Source organism: Phocoena phocoena, chromosome 7 (genome assembly GCF_963924675.1).
Source record: "Phocoena phocoena chromosome 7, mPhoPho1.1, whole genome shotgun sequence".
Taxonomy (NCBI): Eukaryota; Metazoa; Chordata; class Mammalia; order Artiodactyla; family Phocoenidae; genus Phocoena; species Phocoena phocoena.
This window is the reverse complement of record NC_089225.1, coordinates 51,349,418-51,376,719: the sequence shown is the minus strand read 5'-3', so window position 1 is coordinate 51,376,719 and position 27,302 is coordinate 51,349,418. Positions and strand designations below refer to the sequence as shown.

The 27,302-nt window shown below is 42.1% G+C and overlaps 1 protein-coding gene across 2 annotated transcripts in view; it reads left to right on the top strand.

Moving 5' to 3' along the window:
* STK39 (serine/threonine kinase 39) overlaps positions 1-27,302 on the top strand; it is a 302,705-nt gene that overhangs the window by 54,928 nt on the left and 220,475 nt on the right. For both annotated transcript variants that reach the window (XM_065880429.1, XM_065880428.1), the window contains exons 2-5: positions 5,613-5,725; positions 20,930-21,038; positions 24,369-24,510; positions 25,711-25,766. In XM_065880429.1, coding sequence (XP_065736501.1) covers positions 5,613-5,725; positions 20,930-21,038; positions 24,369-24,510; positions 25,711-25,766 — 420 coding nt within the window. The remainder of the gene's footprint in view (positions 1-5,612; positions 5,726-20,929; positions 21,039-24,368; positions 24,511-25,710; positions 25,767-27,302) is intronic.

Genomic DNA, 27,302 nt, shown 5'->3' with positions numbered 1-27,302 from the left:
CATATGTGTGTTAGCATACGGTATTTGTTTCTCTCTTTCTGACTTACTTCACTCTGTATGACAGTCTCTAGGTCCATCCACCTCACTACAAATAACTCAATTTTGTTTCTTTTCATGGCTGAGTAATATTCCATTGTATATATGTGCCACATCTTCTTTATCCATTCATCTGTCGATGGACACTTAGGTTGCTTCCATGTCCTGGCTATTGTAAATAGTGCTGCAGTGAACATTGTGACATGACTCTTTCTGAAATACGGTTTTCTCAGGGTATATGCCCAGTAGTGGGATTGCTGGGCCATATGGTAGTTCTATTTTTAGTTTCTTAAGGAGCCTCCATACTGTTCTCCATAGTGGCTGTATCAATTTACATTCCAACCAGCAGTGCAAGAGGGTTCCCTTTTCTCCACACCCTCTCCAACATTTATTGTTTGTAGATTTTTTTTTTTTTTTTTTGCAGTACGCGGGTCTCTCACTGTTGTGGCCTCTCCCGTTGCGGAGCACAGGCTCCAGACGCGCAGGCTCAGCGGCCACGGCTCACGGGCCCAGCCGCTCTGCGGCAGGTGGGATCTTCCCGGACTGGGGCACGAACCCTTGTCCCCTGCATCGGCAGGCGGACTCTCAACCACTGTGCCACCAGGGAAGCCCTGTAACATTCTTTATATTAAAGTCTGTTTTATCTGATATGAGTATTGCTACTCCAGCTTTCTTTTGATATCCATTTGCATGGAATATCTTTTTCCATACCCTCACTTTCAGTCTCTGTGTGTCCCTAGGTCTGAAGTGGGTCTCTTGTAGGCAGCATATATATGGGTCTTGTTTTTGTATGCATTCAGCCAATCTATGTCTTTTGGTTGGACCATCTAGTCCATTTTCATTTAAGGTAGTTTTCCATATTTGTGTTCCTATTACCATTTTCTTAATTGTTTTGAGTTTGTTATTGTAAGTCTTTTGCTTCTCTTGTGTTTCCTGCCTAGAGAAGTTCCTTTAGCATTTGTTTTAAAGCTGGTTTGGTGGTGCTGAATTCTCTTAGCTTTTGCTTGTCTGTAAAGGTTTTAACTTCTCCGTTGAATCTGAATGAGATCCTTGCTGGGTGGAGTAACCTTGGTTGTAGGTTTTTCTCTTTCATCACTTTAAATATATCCAGCCACTCCCTTCTGGCTTGCAGAGTGTCTGCTGAAAGATCAGCTGTTAACCTCATGGGAATTCCCTTGTATGTTATTTGTTGTTTTTTTCCTTACTGGTTTTAATATTTTTCTTTGTATTTAATTTTTGATAATTTGATTAATATGTGGTTTGGCATGTTTTTCATTGGATTTATCCTGTATGGGACTCTCTGTGCTTCCTGGACTTGATTGACTATCTCCTTTCCCACATTAGGGAAGTTTTCAACTGTAATCTCTTCAATTATTTTCTCAGTCCCTTTCTTTCTCTTTCTCTCTTTTCTTCTGGGACACCCCCCCCCCCCCCCCCCCCCCCCCATAATTCGAATGTTGGTGGGTTTAATGTTGTCCCAGAGGTCTCTGAGACTGTCCTGCATTCTTTTCATTGCTTTTTCTTTATTCTGCTCTGCAGTAGTTATTTCCACTATTTTATCTTCCAGGTCACTTATCCATTCTTTTGCCTCAGTTTTTCTGCTATTGATTCCTTCTAGAGAATTTTTAATTTCATTTATTGTGTTGTTCATCATTGGTTGTTTGCTCTTTAGTTCTTCTAGGTTCTTTTTAAACGTTTCTTGTATTTTCTCCTTTCTGTTTCCAAGATTTTTTTTTGTGTGTGTGGTCTGCGGGCCTCTCGCTGTTGTGGCCTCTCCCGTTGCGGAGCACAGGCTCCGGACGAGCAGGCTCAGTGGCCACGGCTGACGGACCCTGCTGCTCTGCAGCATATGGGATCTTCCCGGACCGGGACACGAACCCGTGTCCTCTGCCTCGGCAGGCGGACTCTCAACCACTGCGCCACCAGGGAAGCCCTGTTTCCAAGATTTTGGATCATCTTTATTATTCTGAATTCTTTTTCAGGTAGACTGCCTATTTCCTCTTCATTTGTTAGGTCTGGTGGGTTTTTACCTTGCTGCTTCATCTGCTGTGTGTTTCTCTGTCTTCTCATTTTGATTATCTTACTGTGTTTGGGGTCTCCTTGTTGCAGGCTGCAGGTTCGTAGTTCCCGTTGTTTTTGGTGTCTTCCCCAAGTGGGTAAGGTTGGTTCAGTGGGTTGTGTAGGCTTCCTGGTGGAGGGGACTGGTGCCTGTGTTCTGGTGGATGAGGCTGGATCTTGTCCTTCCTGTGGGCAGGACCACATCTGGTGGTGTGTTTTGGGGTGTCTGTGAACTTATTATGATTTTAGGCAGCCTCTCTGCTAATGGGTGGGTTCGTGTTCCTGTCTTGCTAGTTGTTTGACATAGGGTGTCTAGCAGTGTAGCTTGCTGGCCGTTGAGTGGAGTTGGGTCTTAGCATTGAGATTGAGATCTCTGGGAGAGCTTTTGCCGTTTGATATTACATGGGTCCGGGAGGTCTCTGGTGGACCAGTGTACTGAACTCGGCTCTCCTACCTCAAAGTCTCAGGCCTGACTGACACCCGGCTGGAGCACCAAGACTCTCTCAGCCATATGGCTCCAAACTCCGGAGCTCCACACTCAGAGGCCCTCTTTTGCACGTGCTGTCTCTCCCCTTCTGCCATTTTAAATTTTTTAATTAATTGATTGTTTGATTTTTGGTTGTGTCAGGTCTTAGTTGCAGCATGTGAACTCTTAGTTGTGGCATGCATGTGCGATGTAGTTCTCTGACCAGGGATCGAAGCTGTGTCCCCTGCATTGGGAGGCGAGTTCTTAACCACTGAGCCACCAGGGAAGTCCCTGTCTTTTCATTTTGTCAGTGGTCTCCTTTGCTGTGCAAAAGCCAACTCAACATCCCTTCCCCTTTTTAGAATTCTTCTTTGTGTCCATATTCTTGCGTTTGGCTGTGGAAACCAGAAGGCTTTTATAGTCAAGGGCTTAACTGACTGGGTGTGGTAGTCCCATATTATGTACACTTATTTTACCGTTTCTGGGAATTTGTTTTCTTCTTTCCTGTTTTGCAGTTTTCCCAATGTGAGAATGTTCTGGGATGTGGATGGAGGATGGAGGGGTGGGGTTGGGGGGCGATTTACAACAGGTAGGGCTGAGCTTCCCATCAGCAGCTTGTTAAAGACTTTTGTTGATTTCTCTGCTGGGTACCAGGCCCAGCGCTAACTTGCTACTTATCACTTTCTCTGTGGCTCCCTTCAGTGATGGTCTCTTGTTCTGGAGACCTTGACTGGAAAATACACTCTGCTATCAGCAGGGCTCTTTGTAGTGTTTGGCCCTGGTATCTGGAACATTCTGGATTGAGCCCAACATGCTGCGATCTGCAGGGCCGGTGAGGTTGATCCAGTGGGACTTGGAGTAACAGCGGATGGAGAAGCAGTGAGGTTAGGGACAGGCAGCCCCTTTTAAACAATCTGTGACAGTGGCGTTTGCTCCTTGCACCGAGCTCTAGAGAGAGTGAGGTTCTCTAGGTTGTTCCTCTTTTCTTCAACCATATAGGGCAGAAAATGTTTTCCTAGGAAGGGCAAAAGAAGGAAGGAAAGGGAGAGGTGCGCTTCTGACTTGTGGGAGGTAGGAAAAAACCATGGACGTTAAGAGTCCCGCAGACCTGACTCAGATCCCGGCTCAGGTACTTGTTAACTGTGTGGGCAAGTTTTCCGAGTCCCAGTGTTCTCACATATAAAATGAGGTTAATAACAAAAACTGCACAGGCTTGTAGCAAGAATTATGCGAGGAAAATGCCGACTATATAGTGGATGGTCAGTATCTGTGGAGTTTCTTCCCCAGTGAACACAGGTGGGACTTCCTGGAACAGAAGCCGTGAACTTGGAGACCTGTCTTTGGAGCATTAGGGTGACCTGCTCGGGTCATAGATCAGGGGGCCAGAGCTGATGATGAGACCACAGGGCAGAACTTCAGTGCTTAAACACACCCATTCGGGCACTTCTTTGGGGTGGGAAAGCCTTTATTTGCACAAGAAGTGTCGTGCGTTTCTCTCACGTGTGTCAGAAAATCTAAAACTGGTCTCCCCTCCTTATTGACAAAAGATCCTCCCTCCTGCCCTTTGGACGAGATTCGGTGACTCATTTGGGAAAGAGTACCCAAAGAAAAACTTGAAGGAGAAAAGCGGACGGTCACATCTGCCCCCTTTTGCACAGTCCCGAGTACAGGCTGTTTCTCTCCTTGGCAGTCTTGCAGGGAGAGGATTTATGTGATGAGAATGAGATTTTTGGTATTCTTTGCAGAATTGAGATGCCTTAACCTGGAGGTCTTTTTGCCCCTACGGAATACAAATCCGATTAGGAGCTCTTTGTTCTCTGCCACAAATCATTACACGTCTACAGTTTGCTCTTATAAAATATGGATGATGACATGACTCTGTCTCTTAGGAATTTGAGTGCATTAGCTAATGATCATGAAACCTTAGAAATGGGAAATGCATATGAATGCTGAGAGCTTTTGTAATTACACATTTGCATCATTTTGCTTGGTATCCTTGAAAAGTCCTGCTTTCAGCATGAGAATACTCAGGTTGATTCCTGTTCTTCTAATTGTAGAGCAAAATTGGAAGAAATAAGCTCACAGAGTGCTCAGAGTAGATAAGTTGTCACAGCATCTCATGGAAGCCCTGAAGTAGCTCAGGCTGGAGTGGTTTGGTTTGGGCTGAAGGGGGAGGAGAGCTTGAGATACTGTAAAGGCACTGAAATGGGAAGGCATCAGCATGAGACGATGGTAATGGCGTCCACACAGGGGTGTGCTTAGATGCTTATGTCTCTTATTCTGTTTTTAAAATTTTAATTAATTATTTTTGGCAGCATTGGGTCTTCGTTGCTGTGCTCGGGCTTGCTCTAGTTGCGGTGAGCGGGCTTCTCATTGCAGTGGTTTCTGTTGCGGAGCACGGGCTCTAGGTGCGCAGGCTTCAGTAGTTGTGGCTTGAGGGTTCCAGAGCGCAGGCTCAGTGGTTGTGGCGCACGGGCTTAGTTGCTCCGTGGCATGTGGGATCTTCACGGTCCAGGGCTTGAACCCGTGTCCCCTGCATTGGCAGGTGGATTCTTAACCACTGCTCCATCAGGGAAGCCCTCTCTTATTCTTGTGACATGAGACCCATCACTTTCTCAGCCTTTGTTCAGGGCAGCAGTGAACACCCTGTATTGCAATGGGCTCTTTTTTTTTTTTACACCTTTATTGGGGTATAATTGCTTTACAATGGTGTGTTAGTTTCTGCTTTATAACAAAGTGAATCAGTTATACATATACATATGTTCCCATATGCAATGGGCTCTTTTGATGTGGGTCACCTTCCTGGATTGTTAAGCCTCTGAAGTGCAGGTACTGTCTTTGTATTCTCTAGAAACATGCAGTTTTTCCTTCTTCTCCTTCATAGAATTACTTTCGGACTTAAGAAACTCTTTAAAAAGATGTCAAATGATAATGTTTTGAATACTTTGAGTAGAAACTTAAAAAAAATAGATATTAATTTGTGAAGGGGGTCACAGATAGTAACCAGACAGTGTGCCACTTGATAACTGATGTTGTTTTTATTTCGTTTCAGGCAGTGGCGCTACAGCTGTGGTGCAGGCTGCTCTATGTAAACCCAGGCAAGAACGTGTAGCAATAAAGCGGATCAACTTGGAAAAATGCCAGACCAGCATGGATGAACTATTAGTAAGTAAAAGTGAAGGGGATACTGCTCGTTGCTTTTCTTAACTCATGGATACATAGAGATGGGCCGGAGAAGCAGGAGAGCAGAGAGCAGAGGCGACTTGGTGTTTTCTCCTGTTCGGACACACTTATTTCTTGGAAAGCAGCCCACATGGCTCTTTTCTCCTTATGATTGTGTTGTGTAATATACAGCTTACTTTGCTTTGACAAACAGAATTTTGCTCAGTCCTCATAATCCCCAGGTGGGGAAGGCCTCAGTGTTAACACTCTTTTTTATGAAATGAGGGAACAGACTCAGATGACCTAAGGTCATGTGATACTGAGTGCAGAGACTCAGATGACCTAAGGTAATGTGATACTGAGTGCAGAGTTAGATGGTGAGCTTCTGGTCCTCAGTCTTGAATCCTGATGCAACTAGGACTTACTCCCTAAACAATTTGCTGGTCATTTTGGCTTTCATAAATTACAAAATCTCCTATAAATTTCAGTTATTCAAAATACTGCTGGGTAGCTTGCATTCTTACTGGCTAATGACAGGAGTTTATTTTTTGTACAGGGCAACTTGTACTTCTTCTAAATAAAGTACATTACATAAATAACTGGAGCTTGTCGGTGTGGATATGACTGTAGTACCATTGGTTGGTTGAAGGAACATTTGCTTTAGGCTTAGCTGACTCATTATTAAATGAAGAGCTTGGCAAATGGTTATTAGTTGCCCAGCAAACTGTGAAGGGTTTGAGAGTTTAATCTCATAAATATAGTTGTCGATCCGGTTGCCAATTTTCTTTTTTTCCTTTTGGTCATTTATTTGAGGATAATAGAATATTGCAGTGGAGGAGTTAACTGATTGGTTATCCCAACACTAATCCCAGGACAAATATTAGTCCAATAGCTCCATACACGCTACAAAGTGTAATGACAGTTGGCTCCAAATGAAGAAGCCTTTTGTTAAAGCCTACATTGGGGGAATGGAATGTCATTAACAAGAGCTTTTTTGTCTTTACTCAGAATATAGCTTTTACTTCAGGCATAATTACAGTACACAGCTATAGTATAAATTAAGTACTAGGATAAAGCTGTACTTTTCCAGATCTATTCGGTCTTACATTTCAAATTAGACTACACAAGGCATAGTTTTCACTGGGATTGAAGCAACAGATTGCCGGCTAAAACTCAGATTAAAGGAAGGGCTTCCACAACTTAATGTTAATTTCCAAAAAAAAAAAAAAAAAAAAAACTTTTTTTTTTTTTTTTTTGCATACATTTAAGGCTTTTAGTCTCTTCGAAATTTCAGCTGTGCTTTGCTCTTACTGAAATTATTACTGCATACTTCTGTTGCTTGTTATCATGGTGACCAATAAAATTGTGCCTTTGTCATCGGACCAGTTTTCAAGATCACTTTCCGGAGTGGAAAAAGCTTTAAACAAACTGTGGAGAGAGCTGTGTCCTGCTTTCGCCACTAACTTGTTTTTCAATTTTCGTCAAGTTACCTAACGGCTCTTGCACGCTTTAAAAAGAGCTGAATCCCAAGATCTCTAAGATCCCATTAGGAGTCCTCAAGTTCTGTGGCTATACAAAGTACACATTAATTTTTAAAAAACCTTGGAGTATACATTTATACTTATGCCCTATTTGGAAATAGCACTCTTGGCCATGACAACTTTGCCCATGATAGTTGTATTTGATCGTGGTGTTCTGCTGGAGGTCTCACAGCCATCTTTTTACCACCAGCAGAATATTTATACACAATATGTGTAAGGCTTGTGTGTACTTGTATCTGACAGCTCTGAAAGCAGCCTGCTGGGCTGATGCTTTGGTCTCTGGTTCCTACCAAGCTGTCAGTTGCCCAAAGCTTCCGTGTTTTTCCCTTGCTGACTTCTTACCAGCAATCGGCTGCCAGCGATGATAGCTGTGTAAGGGTCCTAGTGGAGGCATGAGGGAGAGACTGTCATTCCGGGCCATTTTCTCTATTACCCCGGCACCAGGAACCATAGCTGTGTCATTTGGAGTTACTCGTAATTTAGTCAGAGCTGTCAGTGTGAGGACTGGTGCTTTTACGGCTTTGTGCTTGGCTCCATTAATCTGAGGTCTTAAGATTTACAAGTCTGCTTATTAGCAGTTAATTTATTTCTTTCGTTCTTCCCCCCTGCACCCCCGTCCCAGCAATGCCCATGTTGTGTTAATGGAGTGTAGTGTATGTGCATAATTATCTGTTTTTCATTTTAAAAGATGTATTGATTTGTTGCCCTGATCTTTCCTTAATTTCAAACCTTTGACCTTTCGATGTCTTGCTATTTCTAGGGATGGGGAGAATGGCTCTGGTTCTTTAGGACACAAAACTCCCAGGTCCTTTGCAAACAAAAAGAAATGGAATTTACAGTATAGGCTGCCTAAAGTTGGCAGGCCTTTGTAGCCCAGCTATCGGCACACGATTGTGTGGCGCAAAGTTGCTGTAATCCTTTTCGATTTCTAATCCTGCTGCTGCTCGCGCTTTTATTATCTCTGTGGGTTCACATTTTGGCAGTGTTTGGACATCCGGTATCCTAATAATCCTTTAATTCTGTGTGTGTGTGTGTATTATATACAGGTCAGTGCCTTGCGTCCTTTCACAGACTGTGCCCTGTGTTGACTGGAAACCATTGTCCTTATAAGAAACAATGGCCGCTGGAATCCTTATCTTGTGGGAGTGTTATGTTATAGAAGTCACAGTTATCAACTATTTGCTGGCTACAGGAACAGCTGCCTCCCCTGTTGAAACTCTCACCTCCCACCCCTACTGTCTGCCCTGTCCCTACCCCGCTGCCCTGACTCCCATAGGTGGGATTTACCCGTGGAGGTTGGGTATGATGGCAGAGAACAGTTTTGGAAAACTGGCCCTGGACTATGCTTCTTTATGTGATGGAGGCTGTCCGAGTTTTCCATGGTCATAGAGTTTGTCCGAGGTTTGACTGAAGAAGATTCGAGTGGTCATGATTTCTTTTCCTTTTTTTAAATTTATTTTTTAATTGAAGTATCATGATTTCTGAAGCAAAGTAATAATCACGGTGTCATCTTCTCAGAGAATGAAGGGAGGAAAAGAAATGTTCAGTGAGATCACTGGTGCTAAACAATTGGTAATTTAAATAAAATTTAGGCTGTTGAAATAAATACTGTAATATCCTCAGAGATACTAATTTATTTGGTAAATACTTGAGTTTCTCCATTGTGCTTAGGCCCGTAAAAAGGACGAGTTTGGGGTATATACATGAGAGGACAAAGGTATACACTCACTAAAAATTCATTTCATTTTAACAATTAGATTAGAACACCCTAGAGTAAATGTCTTCCTTGGCATCACATGAGTAGCATTTAACCTACTCAGTCTAAACTAATTATTTTTCTATGCATTCTTTTGAATTTTCTTATGTGTTTTTGACTTCGGCTTATACATCCTAATCTTGCTAGGTTTGATGATCTTGGTGGTTAATTTGCCAGGAGCCAAGGGGTTTTACTGGTCTGTTCTGTATTCTTAACCATCCCAACCTAGATACTTTGATGATTTCTGAGAGTTGTTAATCCCATGTTTGTTGTTAACCCCATATTTTGTTAATCCCACAGTGTTAAAAATGACTAATTGTAATTAGCTTAACACCCTCTGGGAGATATAGTTTTAGAGCAGAATTTGTTCACTCCATAGTTATTAAAACCCTGCTAGATGGTAGGCACTGAGCTAGATGGTGGGAAAACAAAGAGGGGTCTTTTTTGTTGTGGAGCCCAGGGACTGGCCAGTGAGTCTCTTCATTTTGGTATTGGGTTGGTGAGATGTTTGAGCTAGGAATATCTTTCTGCAGATTTCCTCTTTATTTGTCTAGAAATGGGTTAGCAGATTGATAGATTCTCTAATGTGTACTCCATTGAGGAAGTTCTTGCTTTCCAGTAGGAACTTAAGGCTTGCTAAGTGGGTCTGACCCACCGTCACGCAGACTAGTATATTCTTGTTGAAGATGGCCTCGAGGTTTCTTGTAAGGCCTTGGTTCTCTGGTTTGTGGTCAACCTCAAAGGTTAGGGATGCTACTCGAGGGCACACTTGGCTTCCGTTAAAATTTATTACGTGGGTGGAGAATTTATTCCGTGGATAGATGACTTTTCTGAAGTCATCTATCTTTTTCAGTCTCTGTTAAACCAGGTGACAGTGAATTCCATAAATGTGACACAGTCCTTCCTTTTATTTATCCTAAATCCCACTTTTTTCAGCCTTCAGGGCACACTCTCCTTTAGTTCTGCCCAGGGATTGTTGAACATTTTGGGTCATCATCTTACTTGACTTTATGATTTTTAGATTTTAATCATATCCTTCTCAATTTTTTTTCTCTAGACTGGAATTCTCATATTTTTAGTCTGTCCTTGGTACTGAGTCACAGAAAACTCAGTACCATTTCCTCATTCTTTAATATACATCAGTGCCATCAAATCTTACAGTTTAATTCTTAGCGGCAGGAGCGCTTTAGGTGTAGGAAAAATCATGGCCCTGGGCTGGGACAAAGTGCTTATTTCTTAAAAAACACCTATGCACCAGTGATGAATGCTGAAATTTGTGGCAGAGGGAAGATTGCTTCCTGGGTCAGAGGGCCTGCATTCTCCACTTGGGTCCTGGACTTGGGATGAATCACTTTCACTTCTGGTGCACAGTCTCCTCATTTGTTCAATAAGGAAGTATACTCGAAGGCAAAAATTTATTTTCACCACCAAAAGTTCTATGATTCTGTGTATTTAAAAATTAATTCTTTTAATGAAATCCCCTTTTAAAATCATTTAAATAGAAACACTAATTACTAGCAAATTATGCTTTATAATTCAGGATGCTTTATAATTCAGGATAGTGTCAAGTCCCTCCAGTGTTGTGGTGTAACGATAAAAATTCACCATAAATTCGTAGATTTGGGTACACAGAGGGCCATCTGTTTCTCCTATGTACATAATGAAAAAATTTCTCAGTCTTGAAATAGAACAACTCTAGCATTTGCCCTTCTCTTCCTGTATCATCTTATAAAGATATTTTGCTCTCACTGACAGTATTTGTAAGTAAATCGTGCTTACATTGCTCAGAACGAAGCCCTGCTCTCATTTTGCTTTCTGCTATAGTGCTATTTTATTTATATATTTATTTTTTAATAAATTTCTTTCTTTCTCCTCCCGCCGCCCGCGCGGGCTTCTGATTGCAGTGGCTTTTCTTGTTGTGGAGCACAGACTCTAGGCACGTGGGCTTCAGTAGCTGTGGCACGTGGGCTCAGTAGTTGTAGCTCACAGGCTCTAGAGTGCAGGATCAGTAGTTGTGGCACATGGGCTTAGTTGCTCCGCAACATGTGGGATCTTCCCAGCCCAGGGCCCGAACCTGTGTCACCTGCATTGGCAGGTGGATTCTTAACCACTGCGCCCCTAGGGAAGTCCCTATTTTATTAATTATTTTGCTTTTCTCTTGATCTGCAGTTCCCTCTGTACTCCCCTTTCTCTACCCCTGACCCTTTACCTTTTCCCCCTCACTCCTTCCATACTTTCCTTCCATTTCTTTAGAGGAGTGAATTAGCTATGATTTGTAGGTTATTTTGGAGAATAAAGCTCTAGATATTGACTTTGCCCAATGGTCATTTGAGAGAGTAGTTATCTCCTATTATCTGACACAGGCTTCTCTCTTCCTTTTAAAATTAAATTATAGTATTTGGGGACCTCTAAGCAGTTCCTCTAGTCAGAAGGCCTTTTTTCCCTTTTAATTGAGATTTTAAAAAATGAAGAAGAAAATTTCTTCTGGTGCATTTTAACCCAATCTCTGTAATTGTGTTAATACTTTTGCAAATCTTGTTTATTATAGAAAAAAATTTATACCAGTTTGAGGACATCAGCTTAAAAAGCTGGAAGCTATAATGTATGTGTTTTCTCTGTTGTGTCACTGAAAGTACTTTCCATTCTTTTTGAACTAAAGAACTTTCTAATTAGTAAATTAATTATTCATATCCCAGCACATCCCTTGTGATATGTGGTAATAAATTGCATTTGGCTATTTCTTGTAGGATCTTTTGTTCCAAGGGTATAGCGTTAAAATATAAGCGTACTTCACTGAGTGTAGTACTATTTTGAGCATTTCAGTCTCAAATATTACATTTTATAGTGTCATTTGTCCCTTGCCACTTGGCTTTGTAATTATTTTCATATGATTTGATGTTTGTGCTTACCCAAGTATAGTCCAATTGAGGGCAGAATTAGAAACTTTTGGATAATTTGAGGACGTACCATTTTGTTTTGTTTTTTGCGGTACGCGGGCCTCTCACTGCTGTGGCCTCTCCCGTTGCGGAGCACAGACTCCGAACGCGCAGGCTCAGCGGCCATGGCTCACGGGCCCAGCCGCTCCGTGGCATGTGGGATCTTCCCGGACCGGGGCATGAACCCGTGTCCCCTGCATCGGCAGGCGGACTCTCAACCACTGCGCCACCAGGGAAGCCCAGGACGTACCATTTTTAAGAAATTAGAGAATATCACATATGCAAAAGTAACTTATTTTTACAGCTCTAAAGTTACATTAGCTTAGGAATATGTATAATTTGGCTGGAGAAAAATAATTTTCTATTTGGAACGTTAAATTTAAAAGTTATATCATAGCAGATCCAGTTAATAATTAAATATCCTAATTGAATTTACTTTTAAGTATTCTTATACATTTGTTAGAAATGGCTTGCTAAAATGTTTAACATCTCTTTTTTTTTTTTTCAAAATGTAAACAGAAATTAACATTTCAAGGCCCCTCAGGTTTCTGGACTTATACGTGCTTGGTAACAGAGAGACCCAGTACATACTCATTTTCAGAGTAGGAGAAAACGGGGAAAACATTCCCAGATTGAATACAACTTCAGTTACATCTTTTTTTATTTTTTTTATACTTCACTTTTGCCATCCTCATAAACTTCTGGAAAATGTTATTGCTTGGGTTGAGACAGATGGTTCTGTTCTTTCCTATGTTATTGTCTTTCTTATTTTGGTTTGATTATATTTCCACAATTAATTAAGCTGACTCTGAAAAAGAAGGACTCGGAAACAGGGAGAAGGCTGGAGAGTGTTGAGCGGGGTTTCTGCCTCTGTTCCCTGGCAGAACCCCAGACTGCAGATCATACCCAGGCGTGGGACACGGGAGGCCGCAAAAAAGAAAGACACGTTTCACCTCGCACTCTCATCCTTTGGTGATGAAGGCAAAAATAGCAGCAGTGCTGAAAACTGGCCTGGAGGTTTCTATCAGCATTAATTGGCTGGCAAGAAAGATGCTTGCGTGTTTCTGTTTTTAACGGTCTTCGACTTTATTTTTCCCAGTATACCTAGTCATGGACAGTTAAATGATCAGATAGCAGTTGCTGATAGCTGAGTCTGATTCAGATTCCTGATGGCCAGCTTAAGAGCTTTCAGAACCCATAAGGCATCCTTGTTACTGTTTGCTGAAGAACTTTTTCAGCCAACTGTGAAAGAAAATGGTTCTTCCCCATTGAACTTTGCACATCACTCCTTTACTCTTTGCTTTCTTTCCTCTCCTTGGAAAGAGTTATTTTCTCTTGGTGAAAAATAACTATGGCGGTGACTTTTTCATTTCCAAGCAAAATTCTTTAGTTTTTTGGGGAACAGTTTTTGCAGAATGACCATCGTTCATAACCAAGCAGATAGGCCCTGGGATGGGCATTCTGTTCTGTCGGAAGTAGATGTTTACCCATTGTGATTTCTCTGCTGATTTCAAGGGATTTTCCAGACCTACCTCCAGCTCCCCTGATACTTTACCTTTTACAACTGCTCTCTCTAGTTTTAAATACTTCTCCACAAACACTGATTAAGGCTATCACAAAATTTGTTTCCCTTTTCCTAATTTCTTACAAGTGTTTCCCTGTCTTCAAAACATCTAAACTTCCCCCATTTCTAATCCTGTCTTCAACTGGACTGTACTTGGATAGACAGATACCAAATCATATGAAAATAATTATAAAACTAACTGGTGAGGGACATTGGTTGATTTACTCATAAATAGTACAGGTCAGAATATTTGACTTAACTCTTCCTTGAGTAGGTTTTTTCCTATTGGTACTCTTATTTTAAAAGAGGCAGAAGTTTGCTGCATATGTGGCATTTAATTTTTTGTAATTAACAAACCCTCACAATGACATTTTTCATGATTGAAAATGACAGTCCAAAAAATACAGTGCTCTTAGGAGAGCTTTGTCGTCTTTTCCTTCCAATTCTTGGCTGACATTTGAAATCATTGAAGTTTATGGGTTTTTTTTTTTTTTTCTTTTTCTTAAAAAAAATTCAGCTACTTACAGTATTGGGTTACTTATGAATGTTGATGAGGTTACCCTTCATAATGATGCTGATGTTATGGAAGTGCAAGCCTGACGACGGCTTTCTGAAAAGTGTTTTCAATTAACGCGGTTAACCTCATATCATTTAAGGAATTCCTTAGATGCTTGGAGGGTGTTGCATACATTTTAGAGATGTATTTGGTTATCTCTTGCATTTGGAAATATACGTATTATTTGATAGTATTTGTGGGTCATATATTTATTTTTCCTTTTTAGATTAAGTTGCAGTGTGGAAATGTGCTTGGGAGGTAGATGTTTCTCTCAGCATTTCATTGAAAGAATTAATGCATCTCAGTGCTTAGCTGGAAAGCAGCGCTTCTCAGCCTTCGCTACACGGTAGAATCATTCCCAGGCTGTGTCGTAAACCAATTTTACATCAGTGTCTCTGGGGCTGAGGTCCAGGCATTGGTATTTTTTAAAGCTCCCGAGGCGATTCCACTGTGCAGCCAAGGTTGAGAACAAGTACTTTAGAATAAAGTTAGAAGTAGCACCTCCTCAGGTTTAACTGCATGTGGTGTTGGAACGTGGGTGGCTGTGACTTCTCAACCAAGGCTCAGTAGGGTATTTTGCCACCAATATCAGATACGGAAGAATTTATTTAAGATTTAGCTAAGGTATTAAAATATGCTAATTTGGGGCTGCCCTGGTGGTGCAGGGGTTGAGAGTCCGCCTGCCGATGCAGGGGACACAGGTTCGTGCCCCGGTCCGGGAAGATCCCACATGCCACGGAGCAGCTGGGCCCGTGAGCCATGGCAGCTGAGCCTGCGCGTCCGGAGCCTGTGCTCTGCAAAGGGAGAGGCCACGGCAGTGAGAGGCCCGCGTACTGCAAAAAAAAAAAAAAAAAAATATGTTAATTTGGTTAAGTGTAGTTTAATATTTTGAATTCAGGATCCATTTAAATCTCCTTCCTTTTAGTGCTTTGTGAATCGCATTGTCTTCAGGACGACAGAAAGTAGACTTTAGCTTTTTCCTAATTCTTATGTCTCCAAGCTCTTTTTTGTTTCTCTTTGTTCTGAAAGCTTTGCATAAGTATCTGTTTAGACTTCTTAATTTCAAAAGCGTTGGAGGCAGCATACTAGATACATGAAGTATGATAAGGTGGTATAAATTAAACACAGGATGAGATACTAAGGGAAAACACAGTTGAGGATGGTGTAGAGTTAGGAATGAAGTGAAAAACTCATGGCCCGATGACCTGGACACGTGTTACAGGACACTCCTTGAGCCAGCAGGGCACAGAGCATGTTCATTATGTGACGTTTCTGTGGGGAAGGGAAGGGTGAGGGCTGCCTCTAAGGGCTGTCTCTGTGCCTCTGAGACTTCAGTCGGGAACGTGGGACACATGGGATTAGTGATCAGCGTGGGCATGCTCACACACAAAGAAGGAACTGAGACATCGAGGGACTGGCTTTCAACCTTCCTGTCATGTGCTAGGCCTTCTGCAGGGAGTTGTATAGATCTCATTTTGCTTATTTCACAACAGTCCTGTGTAGATGGCATTATTAAGCTTGTATTACAGAAAAGGATTCTGAGGCTCAAAGATGCTGGATGACGTGCGCAGGTAATCAAGCTGTGGTCAGTGGCAAAGCCAAGCTTCCAAGCCAGCTGTGTTTTAGAGTGCAGCCCTTCCGAAGTGGCTCCTGCTGGCTCATATCCCTGTTAATCATGGTTCCTGCTTATTCTCAGTAATAGTAATAGGAGAAAAAAATGTTGGGGGGGATGGTTAGACAAAGGCCATATAGCAGTATTAGAAACTTGCCCATAAATATTTAAACACAGTTTTTTTTTTTTTTAATTTAAAACTTTCCCGGCTTCCCTGGTGGCGCAGTGGTTGGGAGTCTGCCTGCCGATGCAGGGGATGCGGGTTCATGCCCCGGTCCAGGAGGATCCCACGTGCCGCGGAGCGGCTGGGCCCGTGGGCCATGGCCATTGGGCCTGCACGTCTGGAGCCTGTGTTCTGCAACGGGAGGGGCTGCGGCAGTCAGAGGCCTGCGTACCGCAAAAAAACCAAACCAAAACAGAACAACTTCCCAGTTTTGGGGATTTTGGGGGGTAGTTTTTTTCCTCCCAACTCATCACATTTTCAGGGTAGGACGCTTTATGTTTTTTTGTGCAGCCAAACCTAGTTTGTCCCATATAAGGGATGTGTCATGTCCTGTTTCGGCGAATTCATCCGGGCTGGGCCAGCAGCAGTGTGTGGGTGTCCCTCTTTGATCTGCCTTCGGCCCACATCGCACAGCAGAGATGCTGCTGTGGCTGCCACTTTGGTGTTAGCAGGTGGAAACGGTTTTTACTCGCTGCCCCATTTTAGGTCGGTTTTCCCACTCTTGTGAAATTTCACTTGTACTGCGTTTCAGGTGAAGCTGCAGGAGCAGATCCAGCTCTTCAAGCCGCTGGGAAGCTTAAATACCGTGCTGTGGCTTGGTTTGGCACTTGATGACATGTCTGAGTCAGATTTCACTAGACTTCCAAGGGAGCCACTGTGTTACATTCCTTGACTATAGTTTTGGCAAATGTGTTGCCTGGGTTTCAGAGTTCTGTGAGTTCTTCCAACTTTGACCTCATGTTTTTCTCTCGCTTTGAATTTTTTACCCTTTCCCGTAGTTGTGAAATTCAAACCACTTTAATCCCACGATCTCCCACACTTCCAGCTTTGCCTCCTACCCCTTTCACGAGGTCTCACTCAGCTAGGCCTCGCCACCGGGCCTGTTCTCCTATCCTTCCTTCCAACCCTGGGGCCTGGGTTGCAGCCAGTCGTCTGTGCTCCTTCCTTTCACATCCCCGCCCCCCGAGGGCCTGTCTGCCTGCCTTCTGCCACTTTGTCACTCAAAGTCTGGTTTCTGGACCTGAAGCATCAGCATCAGTTAGAAGCCTCTTAGAAATGCATAATCTCAGGCCCCACCCCAGACCTACTGGATCAGAATATGCATTTTCACAAGGTCTGCAGGTGATCTGTGTGTACATTCAGGTTTGAGAAGCGCTGCTCTAAGTCACACATCTTCCGTAGATTGTGTCCTAATTGAGGGAATAGAGTGTTGGAACCCAGGTATTCTGTAGGAAGAATTGGATAAAAAGGATTCTTTTTTCATCCATTTATTCATCTTTGGGTAATATTTTGGTTACTTTTAGGGATGGAAGGGATGAGTATGTTTGGGGGTAAATGGCTTTGCCTACCCATGTGGGTAAAGTTAAGGCACTGGGAAAAGCTTGGATAATTTAGTTGATAGGCTGTTACCAAAAAAGGACTCATACAGGAACCATCATCACTGTTGAAAGAAAATGGGGAGAGTAGTTCTGTAGAAAGAATATTTGATTCAAGTAATAAAAAATATATAGGGGGCTTCCCTGGTGGCGCAGTGGTTGAGAGTCTGCCTGCCGATGCAGGGGACGTGGGTTCATGCCCCGGTCTGGGAGGATCTCACGTGCCGTGGAGCAGCTGGGCCCGTGGGCCACGGCCTCTGGGCCTGCACGTCCAGAGCCTGTGCTCCGCAGCGGTGAGGGGCCCGCATACGGCCAAAAATATATATATATATATATAAAATTGTCTTGGTGCATCTGGGCTGTTAGAACAAAATACCATAGACCAGGTGGCTTATAAACAAAGAAACTTATTTCTCACAGTTCTGGAGTCTGGAAGTCTGAGGTCAGGGTGCCAGCCTGGCTGGGTGGGGGTCCTCTTCCAGGCTGCAGACTTCTCTCTGCTTCCTCATGTGGTGGAAGGGGTGAGCTGGCTCTCTCAGGTCTCTTTTATAAGGGCACTAATCTCATTTATGAAGGCTCCACCCTCGTGACCTAATCACCTCCCAAAGGCCCCACTTACTAATACCATCAGCTTAGGAATTTTGTAGGGACAAAAACATGCAGACCATAGCAAAATTATAAATACAGTTGACCCCTGAACAATGCAGGTTTGAACTGTGGAGGTCCCCTTATACTTGTTTTCTTCAATAGTGAATACTATAGTACTACATGACTATGGTTGATTGAATCCGAGGACATGGAGGAATGAAACCTTGGATACCTAGGGAGGATTTTTGATGAACGAAGGGTCGGCGTCCCCTGCGTTGTTCAAGGGGAAACTGTATAAAAATTTTGTATCTCTCTAAAAGGCAACTAAGCAAAAGGTTTATATATAAGTTAATTTAAGGGTTGGATAGGCTGGTATAACACCTATTTCTTCCTTTTTAAAAGTGTATTTCTACCCCGTTTGTGGAAATATTACTTAATATGGGGGTTCAGTGGTATCACAGGTCATATCCCAAGGCAGAGTGACCAGTGTTTTTCCCTAAGGCAAGTTTCATCGTGTCTTTACACATTAGAGGCTCTGCTGCATGGAAAGGCTGTGTAGTAGAATAGGTGGTGTAGGAGTGGGGGATATGGACCCCTGGCCAAGCGGTGAAGAGGGCAGTGAGATTATGAGTGGTCAGACTGATGCAAGTCCCACCTCTCTTCTCAGGATCCACCTTTTCTTTGATCTGCCCTTACACTGCTCATAGGGGTGTATTAGTAGTGGCAGTATCTGTGTCTCTTCTTTTTTTTTTTTTAATTCTCAGGACTTTTAAATATTCAGCTGGTACCTCCAAGGCCCTGAAATTTGAAGGAATAGAATTTGATAAGTTACATCCATAGGCTATCTAAAACAGTTTCTCCGTAGGTTAATTAAAAGAGTTTCTCTCTCTCTCTCTCTCTCTCTCTCTCTCTCTCTCACACACACACACACACACACACACACAGAGTAGCTCACTGCCATCATCTCAGAGAATCTGATCCTCTGGGTCGGAAGTGATACTGGCCATCTAAATGCAAAGGTCTAAAAAAAACGCGTTTTTCCAGACTCTGACCCGGCTTTGCTTCCATGCAAAAGAATTTCCTTTCATATGAGCACTGGTTGTTGATTGTATGCTTTAATGATTTAAAAGTTTGGTGTTAGAGAGCTAGAAAGGCATTCATTTACATCAGATATAAAATGGTGAGAATGCAGAGCACACACACTTTGAAGACACATTATTCTCATTTCTGTGAATAACGGGGGCATCTGTTTAAACTGGACCCTACATAGAGCTGCAGACCTTCAAAGTGGGCCATCCCCACAATGAGCAGACGCTAGCCACTTGAAATAGGAATGCTGGTCAGCGTTCCATTTCTCCTTCAGAAGCGTCTTACGGTATCAAAACCTAACACCAGAAACAGATGGAAACTGGACCTTAGGTTTCAGATCTTCTTCAAAGGACAGGAGGTGCTGAATTGAAAAGTGTTAGATTTAGAAAACCTGTGATCAGTGAAGTGGATGAGGAAAATGATGAAGGGGAAGTGTTGTCATATAATGAAAGGAAAATAGAAAAATAAGTGATTTTCTTACAAGTTTATTCATGATAAAAAGCACCTAAATAAATGCCTGTATTAAGATATGTATATGTGTTATATGTCATGGTATTTAGGCCAAGTTAATTGACATGTAGGGTCACCTTAGTAATTTGAGGATTAAAGTAGTACTGGATATATAAAGATAGCAGCTCAAATTGGAATATTCTGGTTGGCAGCTTTCAGTTAACGCAAAGTAGACACTCATTGAAAATATTTACAGGATGCACAGATATACTTTTATTTCATCATAAATACATAATAACATAAGTGAGGTTTCTGTGATGACTTAGGTTAGTCATTCTTGTGGCTTTTGGTCAGCACCTTGAAAGTGAGTTACACTGGTCTGGTACCTTTGATTGAGGGTTAGCATTCAACTGACTTTTTTTTCTGCGGTATGCGGGCCTCTCACTGCTGTGGCCTCTCCTGTTGCGGAGCACAGGCTCTGGACGCACAGGCTCAGTGGCCATGGCTCACGGGCCCAGCCGCTCTGCGGCATGTGGGATCCTCCCGGACCGGGGCACGAACCCGTGTCCCCTGCATCGGCAGGCGGACTCTCAACCACTGCGCCACCAGGGAAGCCCTCCACTGACATTTTATAGGAGTCATCTGGCGGTAACTTAAAACAGCAAACCAAAACCAACATGAGCTTGAGTATTGCAGAAAACTGTGGCTTGTTGAAGTTGCCCATGTGTTTGGTTTCAAAGCTTTGTTGTTTTGTCTTTTGATAAAACTTTTTTCTAAACTGTGACCCACAGAGCATTATTTTCCTGCATTGTTCCTGTGGATTCAACTATTGACAGTTTATCTACTGCAGGACTTCTCAGAGCCTTTGACAGTACTAACATACCTTGTGACGTGACGCCTGTAAACTGAGATGTAGTATCTGATGTTGCCCAAGCTTATTTCGTTTTACCAGCTGCCTCTCCCACCCCCACCTTGCTTTTTTCCTTGATGGAATATCTACCATGGAAGATAGTTTGGGAAATGGTACTCTAGCATTTTTATAGGTAGTTTTTCATGTACCGTCACAGCAGTGCTCAGAAACAAGGAATTTTGTTGCCCCTTTTTGTATGAGTGAGGAATACCAGGGTTCAGGTTGGCACCAGGACCCAGGTCTCCTAATAGCTCACCAGTCTTTTATCTCTCTGTCGGGGCGTTGGGTTCAGGTAGGAGGCACTTATCACATATGGCCGCTGGGGGGGGGTTATAGAGCTGTGTGCTGATCTGAAGTTACTCTGTCCTGTGGCTGGTCCTCAGGGCTCTGGGGTCTCCTGTAGAGGCCTTCCTAATTCTAGCAAGTTGATAACGAGGGTGAGAGAGTTCGTTCTCGTGTGGTTTCTGTGAAGTAATGGTTTAGGCAGCCCCTTGCCCAGATGTGCTTTAAGTAGGAAAGTTACCCAGATATTCAACTATGGTTCACTTGTGTCTTGCTTCCTGATTTTCGCCCCATGGTACATGTCATGTTTTGCTTTTTTTATAGAAAGAAATTCAAGCCATGAGTCAGTGCAGCCATCCCAACGTAGTGACCTATTACACCTCTTTTGTGGTAAAAGATGAACTTTGGCTGGTCATGAAATTACTAAGTGGAGGTAAGTGGATTTTGTCATTTTTGTTTGTTTGCTTGTTTTCTTTTTTTCCTTTTGTGCAAGTCAGCATATTGAATAAGACTTTAGATTTGATCCCCTTACTCCCGTATTTATAAGTTTTCTTGGTTTATTCTTTGCCTAGAGAGTAAAGTCCGGATTTCTTCACATTGATATTCAGGGCCTTTCATAATTCAGCTTAACTTGTAGAATATCTATGTCCTCTTTTACCCCGGCCTTCTAGGTGTGGGTGAGACTCCCCAGATGCCTTCTGCCCTCTGATGTCTCTGTGTTGCTACTTAGCTCCAGAAGTCTGTCTATCCTTCTCCATGTGCCCAAGTCCTGAAAGGCCCCATCCTCTCTGTAGCCACCCCTTACTCTCTTTAGAAAAGTTAACCAATCCTTCCTCTTTAAAGCCTTCATTCTTAACGTTATTCAAGTCTCTAACACACTGTAATGAGTTATTTCAGTGCGGTTTACTAAAGGTCCGTGGTGATGGAAATGTTCTGTGGCTGTGCTATCCAGTTTCTACTAGTGGCTCTTAAACATTTGACATGTGGCTAGTGTTACCCAGGGACTGAATTTCTATTCAATTTTAATTAGGTTACATTTAAATAACCTCAGGTGGCCAGTGGCCTATGGTATTGGACAGTGTAGTTTTAGATTGTGGATTTCATGAAGAAAGCATGTGGGAAGGTGAAGGAACTTTGCCTCTCTAGCCTCAGATCACTGACGTTAAAAAAGCCACGGACAATTAAATTTATAAGACACTTTCCCATTCCTGTATTTTATCTCTTTTAATCTTTGAACGTCACGCTTTGATAGGGGAGGATAATGATAACGGTTAATTTTCTTGAACACTTCCTCCGTGGCTGGATCCTGTGCCAGGTGACTTACTGCCTTTATTTCATTGTAATCTGGACAACACCATTGCATGGCAGGTGCCACGATCCCTGTGTTTCAGAAAGGACACCAGAGCTCAAGAGAGTTAGGCTGCTTGCCCAAGGCCACACATGTCGTGCCTGTTAGTGCTGGGATCTGGACACGTAAAAGCTACCCTGCGCTGCAAGTATCATCACCTTCATTTTACAGACCCGAAAACTGGAGCTGAGAAAGCCCGAGGGATTCCTTCCTAATACCCAGCATCCCCATACCTCTCATGTGTTCTCTTTGCAGGGCGTCCCTCCCTGTATAGCCATCTTACTGAGACGTGAAGTATGGTTAGGAGTAGAGGAGAACATTTGGTGGTACCTGGACGAAGCCAGAACCGACAGTGCAGAGTTTATTTGGTGGAGCCCATTTTTATCTGCAGACCCAGTTCAGCTAAGGCTAAATCAAGGCAGCATCACGATTAAAAAAATTTTTTTTTTTTTTAGCGAAACTGTCTTGGATCCAGCAGAGGCCCTGCAATGAGATGACGAAGGCATTGTAATTGCCTTGGGTCTGCTTGTGTAGGTCTCGGTAGGGAGCCTGGGAGAGCTTAGTTTGGTTCTGTTTCCAGTCTTGTCAATCCTATTAGTTATTGTTTCCTTGAGTGCTGACTCTGGCTTTTAATTAAAACGGAAAAGAAAAATGGAAGGAAAAAGGAAGCCCGTTGGAGCCTACCGCAGTGTTGAGTGTCAGGACTGCTTCTTGGTTCTGCTGAGGATGGTGCTGTATTGATAAGATGATCTTAACCTGGCCTCTCCTTGTAGGGGGTCCACTAACTGAGGAAACAAGAAATTCTGGTGACCTGGGGCCCTGTGGATTTTAATTCCTCTCTTTATTTTCATCCCAATTAACCTTTTATAAGCTTGAGAATATCCCCTGTGCCCTTTCCTAAGGACTGGATAGAAAATTTCATTGTCTTTTTAAAAGAATCCAATTTAGTCTCCCCTGGCCCTAGGTAAGAGGAACAGGTTTCCACAGGTGAGGGGAATGTGGGCCGATGTAGCCTTTCGCTCATTTTGCTTTCAGCAGGCCAGAAATGCATGCATGCCTGGTATGGTATATCCTTAAAAGAAAATATTAAAATGTTTTTGGAAGTATCGTTTTCTAAATGATCCCCCAATCCAAGAGTCAGTGAATAAAAGAGATGTTTGTTTCTCCCTGAGGGGAAAGATATGCATTTGTTTTCTTCTATATTATTTTATTACATCAGATCTCTTACTGAGTGGCAGGTGGCTAGCCTGGTGTAGTAATATCTGATGGGGAAACTCAGTCCTCTTAGTTAAATCAGGGAGAGCCTGGAGCCATATTCGGGTCCTGAGATAGGCTATTTGGTAACTCTTCAGAAGTGTTGAACCCCCAGGTAATTATGGCTCTTAAGGTAACCGGGAAGTTTGGAATATTAATTAACATGTGTTGAAAGCATGAATTCACAGTGCCAAGGATACTAATCTGTTTATAGTAACAAAATACTATGTATTTATTTCTTTATTATTAAACTCTGTACATCACGCCTCAAGTAAATGTAAATGAAGATTGCCTGGAGTCACAGAAAGGAATCTTCTGGTTATAAGCAGAGGTCTGAAGGCAACAGACATTTTTTCTCTCCTCCTACCTGAGGTTAAGAAAAAACTGTGCTTCTTTCTCTCAGCAGTTCCCTGCTGTCTTTTCTCCAGGCCTCTTCTTCCTTTCTTTTTCGGTTTAGACATCCCGAACCCTCTTTTAATCTGTAACCAGTTGCATATCTACGGAAAAGGGACTAACTGTGAAGTGGCCGTGGACAGTCTTCTGCTTGCTGACCCAGAATCCCTCTCATTAAGTTCAGCTGGATGTGTGCTTGCAAACTTGGATTTAGTGTTTTTCTGGTCACGGGCTACCATGCAATTGTTTGTATGCCTTGGGAATATTTGTATTAAATAAACAAATGAAAACTATATATTGTTCTCATTTAGCTTTTTATTTTTCTAAGGATTTTTAAAAGAATATTATTTATTTATTTAACTTATTTGTGGCTGCATCGGGTCTTAGCTGCGGCACACGGGATCATCGTTGAGGCAGGCGGGGTCTTCGTTGTGGCTTCTCTCTAGTTGTGGTGTGTGGGCTTTCTCTTCTAGTTGTGGTGCGCAGGCTCCAGGGCGCGTGGGCTCTTTAGTTTGCGGCACGCGGGCTCTCTCGTTGAGGCGCGCGAGCTCAGTAGTTGTGGCTCTCGGGCTTCGTTGCCCTGCGGCGTGTGGGATCTCAGTTCCCTGACCAGGGATTGAACCTGCGTCCCTTGTATTGTAAGGCGGATTCTTTACCACTGGACCACCAGGGAAGTCCCTCGTTTAGTTTTTTAAATAGGGAGGACTATTCTGGAAAGGTAATGAAGGTGCTTATACAGTTGTCCAATTCTTCTGTCTGTCCACTTAGGTTCAATGTTGGATATCATAAAATACATCATTAACCGAGGAGAACACAAGAACGGAGTTCTGGAAGAGGCAATAATAGCAACAATTCTTAAAGAGGTTTTGGAAGGCTTAGACTATCTACACAGAAATGGTCAGATTCACAGGTATGACCCCTGCAGAAATGTTTAAATTCAGCTGTTCATATCTTCAGTCCTAGTTAGTAAAGAATACTAAGGAAACACACCTCACAGGTAGGTATTGACATATCTCTAACTTAGGTAGTTTAAATAGATGGGAACAAAGTACTTAAGAACGAAACGAGAGAACAAGTTTTGATGAATTATGTTGGTATATTGGTTTATCTGCTTTCACTGAAATAAGAGTAGACTACAGAAAGTACTGTGGGGACTCAAAAAAAAATCAGTTGACATTTTATACTCATTTGAAGTACACTCATTTGGACTGGATAGCATCTCTAACTTTCTAATGCAGGTGAAAATGTTCCAAACATTTAATATGTTAATTATTTTTGACATGGTGGTGGAAGAGAAGGAGGGGAGGCACTAATTTCATCTCTTTTGTGGCATAAAATGCTAATTCTTTCAATAGCCAAACAGCATCGCTTATGAGTGCCTGATGCTTCAAATGGGTTAGTGCTCCTTGGGCTCTTAGGAATTGTTGCAAGTAAATAACCACTTACCAGTAATATGAATATTGCAATTCCCTTGCCCTGAGCTGTAAGCGAGCTGTATGTTTAATGGTATCTACTATGTCTTTCAGTAATTAGAAAAAAATATTACTTTAGAAGGCAAACTTATAAATTGTCATTTTTCTTAAGTGTTAAGACTACTCAGCACGACTTCTATATTGTGAAGAAATACGTTACAGGGTATTGTAATTAGTATTTACCATCAGAATCTCCCCAGAGGAGAGACTGATCAAATCCATTGTTTTAGAGGCTAAGGGGATTGATTGGAAATTGCATCACGGACACATTTAAGTGGAAGTAGAACAGCTTTACACAGACTGGGCTCTAATTCTTGACAAAATGATAGTATTGTGTGTGTCTAGCAATCTGTAACTCTGTAACATGAAATGATCTACTCATTATTGTTTTAATTAAATCTGGATAATGATATCACATAAACTATTTGTTATTAAAATCCTAATCATCCCCCAGGAGCAAACTATAAAATCACAATGTACCTTTGTAACTTTTAAAATCTGTGATATAATTTTAATATTTATAAAATAATTTTGTCAAACATCTGCATTGTATGATATGTATTAAAATCTCCCTGAGTGAATATAATGTCTGTACTCCATAATTAAATTCTCTCTCTCTCTCTTTTTTTTTCTAATAGGGATTTAAAAGCTGGTAATATTCTTCTGGGTGAGGATGGCTCAGTACAAATAGCAGGTAAAGCTGACAAAGATAAAACATTCTTTACCTGTTTACAGAAGTGTTAGGGCTTCAAAGAATGTAGACTTGTTCCTAAGAAATGAACAAATTGCATGTAATCTGTGTTTTTAAATTGAAGTATAGTCGATGTACAATATTATGTAAGTTACAGGTGTACAGTGTAGTGATTCACAATTTTTAAAGGTTATAGTTATTATAAAATATTGGATATATTCCCTATGTTGTACAGTGTATCCTTGTAGCTTATTTTATACATAGTAGTTTGTACCCCTTATACAGTCCCTCCCCCTTTCCCTCTTCCCCTTGGTGACCATGAGTTTGGTCTCTATATCTGTGAGACTGCTTCTTTTTAGTTATATTCACTAGTTTGTTGTATTTTTTAGATTCCACATATAAGTGATATCATACAGTATTTGTCTGTCTCTGTCTGACTTATTTCACTTAGCATACTACCCTCCAAGCCCATCCATGTTGTTGCAAATGGCAAAATTTCATTCTTTTTAATGGCTGAGTAGTATTCCATCGTATGTACCACTGTATCTGGGCTTCCCTATCATAGACTGTTTCGGTCTGAGGTATAACATGTTTTCCTGCTAGTTTAAAATGTGGCCTTTTAATAAAAAACAATTTTACTTTTAATTTTTTTATATTTTCTACCTTCCAGATTGAATAATGGTGATATTTATATAACTGTAAGAAGCACTTTTGAGAGTTTTTGGTTGAATTTGAAAGTTTAAAACCACTGTACACATTAATTTTAAACCTTTTATTTCTCAAGAGGTAGCTGAAAGAATTGTGAACTCTTAAAATCTAGGGCTTATTTTGCTCTTAAATTTGACCCTTCATGGTGATTCTTGACAGTTGATAGGCATGGCAAGGCAGTAAAGGTCAAATGAGTGAGAGCATCAGGCAGGAGCCTTCTATGTGCAGAACCTCTCATTTTGTTAATGCTCCTAGAATAGCCTGAAAGGCCTGGTTTACAATGTAGCCATGTTCATACCAACTCTTGTTTTACGCCCGGTCTGGGAAGGTCTGTCTCAGCATCCTCTCATCCATCATTGCTTTGGGCATTTTTGGCTGAACAGTCCTTCTCCGTACTGGACTGTCCCTGTCATCGCAGGGTGTTCAGCCTTCTGGCTTCCGGGCGTTAAATATCACCAGCAGCACGTCCTACCAACATCCTTGGTGTGAAGATCATCCATCTAGCTTGTGTTGTTGACGAAATGCTGAAGATGTTGAATCAGCCTAATCTGCTTCTATTTGAGTTGGAGTGGAAGAGTCCTACCTTCTAGCATAGGTTTAGGGTCTTTACATGTCTAGTTATTAGAACAAAGTTGATGGCATTTCTTCGTCCCACTCTTGTTTCTAGACAAATCTGAGGATCTGGGGTTATTATTAGAAATGTGAGAGTTCAGCAGGAAACAAACCCACCCTCAACACAAAGGATAAGCCTTGAGTCATCTCTTTGTTTCATTGTTTGCCCCTCTCTCAGTACCAGAGGACCAGTCAGGTGATGATGCCCTGGCCTGTATG